This window comes from Colletotrichum abscissum (assembly GCF_030869225.1).
Source record: "Colletotrichum abscissum strain IMI 504890 chromosome Unknown Scaffold_155.1, whole genome shotgun sequence".
Classification (NCBI taxonomy): Eukaryota; Fungi; Ascomycota; class Sordariomycetes; order Glomerellales; family Glomerellaceae; genus Colletotrichum; species Colletotrichum abscissum.
The window spans coordinates 1-10,108 of record NW_026850049.1 but is presented as its reverse complement, the minus strand read 5'-3'; the positions used below and the strand labels follow the sequence as shown (position 1 = coordinate 10,108).

At 50.4% G+C, this 10,108-nt stretch overlaps 4 protein-coding genes across 4 annotated transcripts; 1 reads left to right on the top strand and 3 right to left on the bottom strand.

Moving 5' to 3' along the window:
- Positions 1 to 316: 316 nt before the first annotated feature.
- Positions 317 to 1,192, bottom strand: CABS01_16797 (uncharacterized protein; the record flags this gene model as incomplete). The annotated part of the gene is made up of 1 exon (XM_060550127.1): positions 317 to 1,192. The coding sequence occupies one exon, from the start codon at positions 1,190 to 1,192 to the stop codon at positions 317 to 319; it is 876 nt and encodes a 291-aa protein (XP_060403195.1).
- Positions 1,193 to 4,591: 3,399 nt separating this feature from the next.
- Positions 4,592 to 4,900, bottom strand: CABS01_16796 (uncharacterized protein; the record flags this gene model as incomplete). Its single annotated transcript, XM_060550126.1, has 1 exon — positions 4,592 to 4,900. A coding segment is annotated over one exon (309 nt), but the record flags the coding sequence as incomplete, so codon positions are not given.
- Positions 4,901 to 8,522: 3,622 nt separating this feature from the next.
- Positions 8,523 to 9,124, top strand: CABS01_16795 (uncharacterized protein; the record flags this gene model as incomplete). The annotated part of the gene is made up of 2 exons (XM_060550125.1): positions 8,523 to 9,033; positions 9,108 to 9,124. 2 exons carry the CDS (start codon positions 8,523 to 8,525, stop codon positions 9,122 to 9,124), a joined length of 528 nt encoding a protein of 175 aa, XP_060403193.1.
- A 557-nt stretch (positions 9,125 to 9,681) lies between these two features.
- On the bottom strand, positions 9,682 to 10,108 carry CABS01_16794 (zinc knuckle; the record flags this gene model as incomplete). The annotated part of the gene is made up of 1 exon (XM_060550124.1): positions 9,682 to 10,108. A coding segment is annotated over one exon (427 nt), but the record flags the coding sequence as incomplete, so codon positions are not given.

Genomic DNA, 10,108 nt, shown 5'->3' with positions numbered 1-10,108 from the left:
GAAACTCCAGAAGAATTGCAGACCAGTTTGTGGACCGCGCAAATTCAGGTGAAGCTTCTCGCGGAATGCGGTTCCATCTGGGGATTTCAACCACGTGCAAAACCCGGATCTGAGCCTACAGCCAACTCCCTCCACCACTAGCCCAGCTGATAGGCCCGCAACGTCGTCAGTCTGGTCCGGCTTATTGGAGCATGAGCGTGTTTGTTCCAGGTAGGATATGAGTATGGTGGTGTCATGAGGACTCATTTGCGATATCAATGAGCCAGGTAATCCTTTCTGTAAGAGTCAGCAACTGGCCCATCACGCGAGAAGGAAGTCATACTAGGATTCTTAATGGTAAAATATGAAGGTATCTCAGGTCCTCGACGCCGGGGAGATCGTATGAAGCCTCGATAGCCGCAGTAGCAACGTCTATTCCGCCAATGTGTAGATGTCCTTGGATGGTCCCGCATAGCAGCAAGTTCATGGAATAAGGAACGGCTGAGTCGAAATGGGTGAACGATGCCTGTCCCAAGTTGGCGCCGCCCACAGACTCCAGAATGATATGGAGAAGGGAGCAACAATGAAGCTCACTGAAGTCCTCGCATGATGGAGCAAGAGCTCTGTTCTGAAGCGACAGATAGACATTCTCTTCAAGAATTGGTATAACGATCATGCTACTATCGAGCAGCTTCCTGCATATAGCGAGGACTCCATATAGGCGGCAGCGGGCCTCAAGTGAGGATCTCTGCTCACAGTCAGGATCAGCCGGCTCAAAGGAGTGTGCTTTCGGCCTTAGTGTTCTCACCCAGAGACGGTATGCCAGCATTGCCCACTTCATTGGCGTAGCTGAGCATTGTGAACGTCTTTCAAGAAACGATGTAAGCGCGGGAACCTGTTCGGTGGCAACACTCTTGAAAACCCCGCGGATAAAACGAGCTCGCGCCAGTATCACTGCTCTGTCATGACCCAGCTCTAGAACGTCGGCAGGATGAGGTACGAAAAGCTCGTATTGCAAATTCATCTCAGAATGGACCTTTTTGAGGTGGAAAAATTGGAGCAGCTCCGGCGGGGCAGCGACCTCCCAGTATTTGCGGTCGACCGTAGGGCCAATGACAAAGAACTGTTCATGGGCGAGTGCAGAAATGAGATCTTGAGCAGAGTTGAAATATAATGGAGGCACGTAAATAGGAACAAGAGCATGAGAAGCCATGTGTTCACTCTTCAACATAACCAGCTTGTTCTCGAATTTCGAAGTATCCTCGAGATACGCTCATAAAACATTGCTAGGCGATGTATCTATGTGAAGTCGTTGTAAACAAGCCTGGCCAAGAATATTGCTCAAGTCGGATAACCAGTTCTCTGAACATCAAGGTAATGATCACTTGCGAAACATGAAAAAGAAAGTGTGCCCATAACAAAGCAGGCGTGAAAGAGAAAAATGTCCTGGGACGAGGGCGACGGAGGAGTAGTTCCAACAGCTAGCGCCCTACAGTGCTCAAGCAGCTCAAATCCTGGCGCCCAGGCAACTCCGCTGTCAAAATATCCGGGGTCATGACTGGTAGCGCGCAAAGTACCTGCAGCTACCAAAGAGCGCCGCCCCTTCAATAGTCAAGGCACGCCTGCGTGGTTGAATCCTGGTCGGTCGCCTTCAGATGAGACCGCTCCAGCCGGAATTCCTACGTCTCTGCATGGAGACAACAGTTTGCAGGTGGTTGGGGGAGACGTGGTTTGTACACATCTTGGAGAGGCACACCGGCGCGGCTCTGTCCGTAAGACGAAGTCTGCTGCGACCCACCATGCTCCTGTTCAGTGCACCGACAAGGATGGAAAGAGCACACCTACAGGATCTTTGGGACGTATTGAAGTGCAGAGGCGCAGGCACACGCCTCCCTGGCCCTGGACCCATGCTTGTGTAGGTACTCCGTACTGCACGGATACCTCACCTAACTGGAGGGGGCGTTTCGGGGTTGCATTTTCATCATGGGAGAGACTTTGATTCGTGTCGTAGCTAACCTCGCGTGCCCCGCCTTCCCCCCCTTGTTACTCTGATGACATACCCCGTTAGATATGCAGCCTCCATGGATGATGAATAGCTTTCTTCAAGCATTCGATCCCCTGCCTGGAGTTATTATGTCGTATGATTCTCGGCTCGCCGTGTAGTGTAAAGCAGGAGAGTCGAAGCCAGGATGGCTCAAAGGGCCGTTGACGCTTATAAGATGAAGAAGGAGCATCGAGCTAAGACCTGAAAGCGTGGGTTCAAAAACTGCGCCGCAGATCTTGTCCTCATTGGCACAGGGTGTAAAGCTGGGAAATCCCATGGGATGTCCTCTCCATAAAATACCAATCATGCCCTTTCTCAACGCAGTGTCACCTACGTGCTGCATGTCAAAGATACCCAAATTTTTATTTCCTCTTGGGTTGGGGGGGGGGGGGGGGTTGGGGGGGCGAGCTCATCCTTTCCACACTGTCACTAAATGCACTTTACCACCCTGTGACCAGAAGAAAGCGAACATCTAGCAAGTCAACACATAGCTTACTATTTTTATCTGTGCTCCTCCACATGGAAATACTCAAATGAATACAAGATTCTCTTAGTCTTTTCTACAGTTGAAGTTTTGTTATCTTGAATAGTCGTTCATTCAGCATGAATAGTACAAGAATAGGAAGAGGATAGTACCGAGGTGTTACTCTATCTACAATGTTGGTTTTTTTCTGATCACAGGGCGCCTAGCAACTCGCACAAGAACTGTGAGTGCGCGCCCACTCCACCCCGTCTGTTACGTACCACCGGCACCGGGTCACGTAGACGGCCCAGTCCCATAACGTGTTCCGGATCCCGGAGGTCAACTGTGTTGACAAACCTCACGGACCGATGGGCTGGTTCTGAGAGATCGAAAACCCTTGGACCACCGCATCCTGTCGATTGGTGAGATATTAGCGATCAACGCTATGCGGACTCACAGATGTAAGACAGGCAATTCCATCGTGGGTCCTGAGTTGAGTATTACAGGCCGACGGATCCATGCAGAGAGGGGTGGGAGTCCATCACCGCAATGGATAAATATCGTAGTTGTTGATAACGGCGATTCAGGGCCGGTCACAGGTAATCCATAACACTGTTCGGCTGCCGGCGAAATCAGACCTCAGCAGGGACACGGGGCCGATTCGACTCGTATCATGCTCGGACGCAGTCGGCAAGTGGTCCATTTGATTGATTTGATAGACAAAAGTAGAACGTGGGGATAGACTGATATAGCTGAATTCGGAATCTGCTCATCTGGAAGCAACTGCCGCAAACTCTTAAGTGTGCTCGAACCAGCTGAAAGTCAGGTGATCCGTCCGCTGGGTCACATGAACCGGATGTATAATGCTCACCATCCAGCTTTAACGGCTTTGGGCCTCGAATCTCGGACATGGAATCCTGCAACCACCTCGAAATGGATTACGGACCCTTTAACGGATCTGTAGAACGGATTATCCCAGCTTACCTGGTTGATTAGTACAAACCATGGATGGGGCTCCCCAGGTCCATCGCTTTCAACGAGAGAGCCTCCGTTTCTTAGTGGTCTCAGGGCTGAGACGCTCTTGGTAGGAGAGTCGGCATGTCTTACCGGAAAACCATCAATGGAGGTCGTCGCGCCACTCCACCTCAAACCAACTTTCGCAATCTGGTACAATTGGTTGTTCTTTGGCCAAGATGGCGTTCCCTATGCAAGGCCCGTCACCAGTCAACCTGAACCCTAACCACAGCGTAGAAGTCGGGTCGATATTCACAGCTCTTTGTAAGGAGTCAAGTCGGATTTGACCAACACAAGCTGAGGTTCCGTCGGCATAGCGAAGTAGAAGTCCAATAAGGATTGATTTGCCCATGCGTTGGCGATGGCACGGGGCAATCTAAACCACGTCCTTAAGCCTGGCTCTGTTCCAGGCGTAATACTCGACATGACGAGAGAGATGATATGGGGTTGGCCACTCGACTGCTGGTTCCTGCTCTCGATATCTAGGTCGACGTGATTGGAAGCCTAGTCTTCGTACACCACAAGCCGTCGTCTCAGCGTAAATATGGCTTGTGGCCTTGCTAGGCAGGTCAATAAGAGTCCACTTAGATCGGCTCCAGTGTGGCCGTGGCTGCACTCCTAGAAAGGTGGAACGTCCTTGATCCGTTACGAGCTGTGCATTGTGAGCAGACTTCAACATGGAACACGAACGGATCAACACATACTAGTAAGCCGATTGCGGTCCTCAGCTCGCCCTCGAATTTCCAAATTTGCGTCAGTGCTTCGCCTTAATGAAGTGGCATGCAAAGCCATATCGCAGCTTCATCCATCGTCCGGGAGGCCTGATAAGGGTCGATACTTTGTCCGACACGGTGCGCATGGAGCATCAGAATCTCCCAATTCCAACAAAGTGAGTAGGCTGTGGTCTGTGGATCGTTACAAGACACTACTGACATGTGATTGCTTGGTTCTGCATCACAGATGTCTTCGAATCGGTTACGCACGAACGAGAGATACGGGAGGCCCCAGTACAATTCTTGAAATACTATTGTGTCGTCGACGACAAGCTCACGCAGTTTCAAGCCCTGAAAGCTCTGAATTAGCACGCTCGACTAGAATCGCTGCAGTACACTAAAGCTCACGTCACTGCGGATCCGAATGAGGCCACCAACGTCTTCCAGTTTCACGGCTTTCCACCATATGCCAATTTCTTGTTCAATCGCGCATGGTTTCCACGAGTCAGCGAACAACAAGTGCCGAATACCGAGGTGATCGCTCGCAATGTACAAGCTGTCGATGAATGTTGAGAGACTTGGGTCAAGCAAAAGGAAATCCTGGTTGCCACCAGGCGTGTTCCTCAGATGGCCGATGTACTGAACACCTTCGAATTTTAGGTGCCTAGCATAGATCTTCTTCGAAAACTGGACAGAAGTGTTGCCCCCCAGGCTGCGATGTTAGAAAGGACTTCTCTGGGCAAACTTGAGATGTGGCGACTAGCTGTTCGAATGACATCAGCTAGATAGAACTCAAACCAGCGAATACGTCTTTTATCCGCAATTGCTGGAGGCTCGAATGCATGTTCTGCAGCATCAAGAATATTTGTGAATGTTTCTGGAGACGTAACTTCGATGCAGATATCATGGCACCCAATCCGTTGCTCGTCATGGTCGTATCGTCCACGACACTGGACATAATCGACATCCAGAGTCCTATCGATATAACCACCGATGCTATACTTGTACCATAGAGAAATTTTCCTATCGGATCACCGTACTAACTGAAAAGGGTTGTGGAAGACTTGCCTGCCACTATGTCATCTCCAAGCTGGAGTTCAAAGCGGCAAAGTCCGCAGAGCCGCGGTACAGTACACAAATAGATCTTGTCATCGTCTTTAACAGCGCATGATAGACGTCTATCGCAGATAGGAGAGATCGCAAAAGAATCTTGGTTCATTATGGAGCCAGCTGGTGATTTGTAACAGAACCACCCCCGCTTAGGTGAAACTTACCGCATACATACATACATACATACATAGTTTATTACGCCCCGGCTAAGCTATTCAGGACTCGTGCGATCATCTACATACTCTCCACTTTCGTTCATATCCTTGCCTCCCAGAAGCCCATACAAGTTTTGTCTGCCTCCGTATGTGTCATCTTCAGTTTTACATGCCAATGCTGCGGTTGCTCGTGGTGTTAGTGACAGGCCATCTTGAGGTTGTCTCCCAAAGTGTTCGGCGTCCTATCGTCGGCGGCCGAAGCCAGTCCTGCTGTCGGTGGCACGAGGGTGCGTGGGGGGGGTGTCGTCGGTTAGTGTGTTGATGTAGGTTGTGTGTGGTTTCGCTGCTGGTTGATCTGTGCATCCAGTCTCTCTGTACCCAAAGCAAACTTGATGGTTTCTTTGACAACATTTACGTTTGGCGACCAGTCATCAGGATCAGACGCGCACTTTCCTCCGGGAAAGTACGATAGGTTTCCTCTCCGCATTTCCGTCTGTTGAAGCATCTGAGTTCGTCGTGCCGTCCACTGTGTGCAACGGAAGAGAAAGTGCTCGACCGATTCTGCCGCTTGTGACCGATTCTGCCGCTTGTTCGTAGGCGCATTGCGCCGAGGCAGTTGCACTGATCTGGTGCAGGTACCAATCCAGTCTTGCCATTCCGGTGCGCAGTTGCGCGAGGATACTGGCTTCTTTCCAAGAGAGCTCATCATATAGCTCGCGCGTATGCCTTCCTGGTAGAGCGGCATCGATCTTCTTTAAATATGCTCCTACGTTGCCGGCCAAAGCTCCGTACTTCTGTCGCACGCTCTGTAAAGCGATCCTAAGCGCCGTCGAGTAGGCTCTGGCCGGCCGTTTCTGCGGTATCTTGTTCGGTCTCGTCCTTTCCTTTGCTGCAGCTTTGGCCGCTTGCGCCAGGTCTGACTCTACAGCTGATGGGAGCCAGAGGAGCGCGAATCTATTGCCTCGTCTCTGCAGAGCTTGCATGCTGAAGTTTAGTTGTCGGACCTCTCGTTGGCGTGACTGCTGCCGCGGGTTGCGCATCACTGACACTGCCGCTTTGTTGCGGGTGAACACGTGGATAGCCCGGTACTCGAGTTTCTGGGGTAGAGACTCGACTGCTTCTGCCAGTGCCGCCAGCTCTGTTCAGACATGGACTCTTGGAGCGTCCTGCCCAAACGGCCTGGTGACACAGTACTTTCTTCAAAGAATGCACTCACTGTTCGAACCAGACGTTGAGATTTCCCATGCGGAAGCAGTGCGTGGCGCTGGATACAAAATGGGTACGGCGAATGATCTTCTTGAAAGTATTACATTATCGTCAGAGTATGAAGGGACCCATGACCTTGACTCACATGACATCTTCAGCCTGAGGGTGACGGATGAAGGTGACGGCTTCGATAGTAGCCTGGACTTTGTCGACCCAAGTTGGGGCATTTGGACTCCTCCATCGGAGACCCGTCATTGAGCATGCAACTTTTGTAGTTGTGGAGTAGCACAGATAAAATAAGTATGAATGACGATAGGGCCAGTAATCTTTGGAATGTCTCGAAAGCAAGGGGGATAGATAGGTCAAGACGTAGCGGTTTGGGAGACGAGAATGTGTTATATGTTGCGAGGCCAGGGCCACTTTTGCGAATCCTACACGGCTCAGCTAGAAAAAGGTGATGCATCGACGGCTGAGGAATACGAATGGGTCAGTCATCAGCGAGATTCGAGTGCCGTTTTGGTAAGCTCTGCCTGAATTGTATCCGTGTCATCCCATACTTTGAATGCGTGGAGCTAGACTGCCACGAGAGGCTTGAACGCGAAACACTGAACACTGAGTGCCCCATAGACGGTGACTGGATGACTGAACCTCAGTGTTTTGTGGTTTATAGCTGCCTATAAGTATATTGCCACGAATATTGCTTCCCGGTCCTGAATATGACATCTCGGAGGCGAGATCTGAACGAGCATTGAGAACTCAAGTGTTTGGAGGATGGCTAAGTTGATGACTGGATTCCGGTAATTACGCGGAGTCGTGACGGAACGGAAGCCACCGGCTAGTTTCCTTTGGTAAGTCTGTTCGTGATAATTCCCACATTCAAGGAGCATCTTCATCCGGTCCTGGCATCATCATGTTGTCATGTATGTTGTAAACACGAGATGATTGAATTTGTCCTCTGGCCGCCTCTTCTTTTCAAGGAACCTAAGAAGCAAAGAAGAATCAATAAAAATTCTAGTCTGAGAAGCTGAAGAATTCTATCTTCTCTCAGGCAATAAGCCGTCAAGTTTTTCGTAGGTTATGGATAGCTTTCTGGGAGAGAGGCGAGAAGAGGTCGGGACCGAATTTGAAGATCAAGAGATCTATTTTGCTGCTCTGGTGACGCGGAGACCTCCTGAACAACGCCTGACTTTTAGTCGGTGTTCAGCGTGGCAGTCTTGAAAGTGATGTAGATCATAGGCCAATGATTCAAGGTACCCGTCGAAATTCAGCGCCACCCGTTGATGTCGTTGGAAATGACGGCGATAGAGGATTTAAATGAGCAGTGTACTGAATTAAAGGAGGAAGCTATGACCGTGACCTAAACCTCGAAAGACGGACGCATGGAGGAGGCCAATGCCGTCGTTGTCGTGACGAGCCTCCCCTGAGCAGAAAAAGAGAAAAATCACAGAGTCCGTCTGCAATACATTATGGACTTGGGCGCCATCTTGGATCTAGCTAATTGCAATGAAAGGAGGCTTGAATTTGTTGCTCCCTCCATAACAGGGAAATGGTGAGGATCAACAGACGTCACGATTTTCGCTGGATGATTCAAGTCGAAAATGCACCGGGGCTTGTTTAGCCCTGAGACTTGTATAAATCCAGAAATCCCCAAGTATCAACAATTATCACAGCAAACGGTGAAATAATCCTTGAAATACCTTGCTGCGACGAGGTTTGCTCGGTGAGAAGTCCTGTTGACGCCACAATCTCCCCTTTCCTATCCATCTCAAAGGGTTACCACCAAGTTCTCTGTGTTTTAATCTGACATCAATCTTCCGTCCAGATTCTTGGTTGCAGACATGACGCAAGTTCTCCTACACACATCGGTGGCGAACTGCGGTTCCCGAACTCTCGCACCTATCGTTGATCTGGGCCTTACGGTCCAGCCATGGTTGACTCAGACGCCTCAGAGCATTGAGAACCAAATCGAACCGCTCGACAGCGCCGTTCATCACCAAGCTCGTATTATCAAAACGCTCTCAACTCCTCAAAGCATTTGGTATCTTGCATGCATCACGGTGCTTAATCCTTCAGAGCCGGAGCTACGTCAAAGCTCCAATCAAGATATCGAGCGAATGTCCGACTTCCGACTCATCCACATCACGGCTGCCATCATTCACGAGGAAATGAGGGATCAGGACGAGGTGGCCTTCAAGCTGACTACCGAATCAATAAACTCCTTTGTTGGGTACTACGAAAGATCCCACCGCGTCGGTCTCGCGGAGAAGACGCATGGGCGGTCTGGTAATGATCGACTGCGGGTTAAGACGTGTGAGAACTTTACACGAGCCATCAAAGGGTTCGTGTACCGTACACATGTATCCGCTTTGGAAGGATTCGAAGAGGACGGAGCCGGCGAGTTGCTTGTTAATGATTATCAAAAGGTGAAGGATCATTCTGAGCATGATGGAATCACCAAATGGGATCTCTGCTATCTCTTGGTTATCTTGAGGAGAATACTGTCAAGCAAATTGTTTCTCTGTCAATATTATTGGTCCGGCCAGCTTGGTAGACACCTTTTCAACAAGTTACATAAACAAACTTCCATAGAATTGTACACAAAGCTGGCGGTTCCCAAAGCTCTTGCTTTATTGAATGTTTCTCTGCGCTGATCTACTCTTTCGAGCCGTCTAGCTGTAGTTCCCCTTTGTTGATTTGATTTGATTTGATTGATTCCTACTCGGTGTTGGCCGCTTTAGTCGGCAGCTATGCCTGGATAGCGGGGTTTGGCCAATAGGCGACGCGCTCCGGACGTTAATCCGCAGCGCCCCACTTCGCCAGTGCAAAACACCGACCAGCCGTCTCCAAATCTCCCACTTTGCTCTCCAACCTCATCTACCCCTGGCGGCCACCAAGTGTAGTTTGCGGTTCTCTACTAATGTACACGTGTGTCTAGGCTGTATTGAGGTCTTTCTCCTCCTACAACGGTTCAGCGTACCTACAGTCTCCTCCCAATATTCAGCTTAGTCTGGTATGCGACTCGATCCCGTGTTGCCCAAGGATCTCGGTCTGTTCTATGAATCGGATTGCCTTGGCGGCTGCTTTGCGCTTGTTCAGTATGACCCGGAGATTGTGTCGTCCTAGGAGGGTTCCGAATTCCTGGCGCCGGAGTTGTCGAAACCTGCGGCATCGCAGCAGGATGTGCGACACCATTTGTCGTCCCTCCCGGCATGGGCAGTTGGCGTTGGTGATGCCCGGTACTCTTCGGTCGAAGAGGAAGTCCTGGATCCCGATCTTTTCCGTGCGCATCTGGACCAAGAGTGCGCTCTGGCGTTTACTGAGGCCTTCGTGGAGTTCGAGGACCTTCTTTGTCGGCTTCGGCGTGAGACGGAACGATGTTCTCCCTCGCGTCTCGGTTTCCCATTTGGTTTGCCACGCGTGGTGG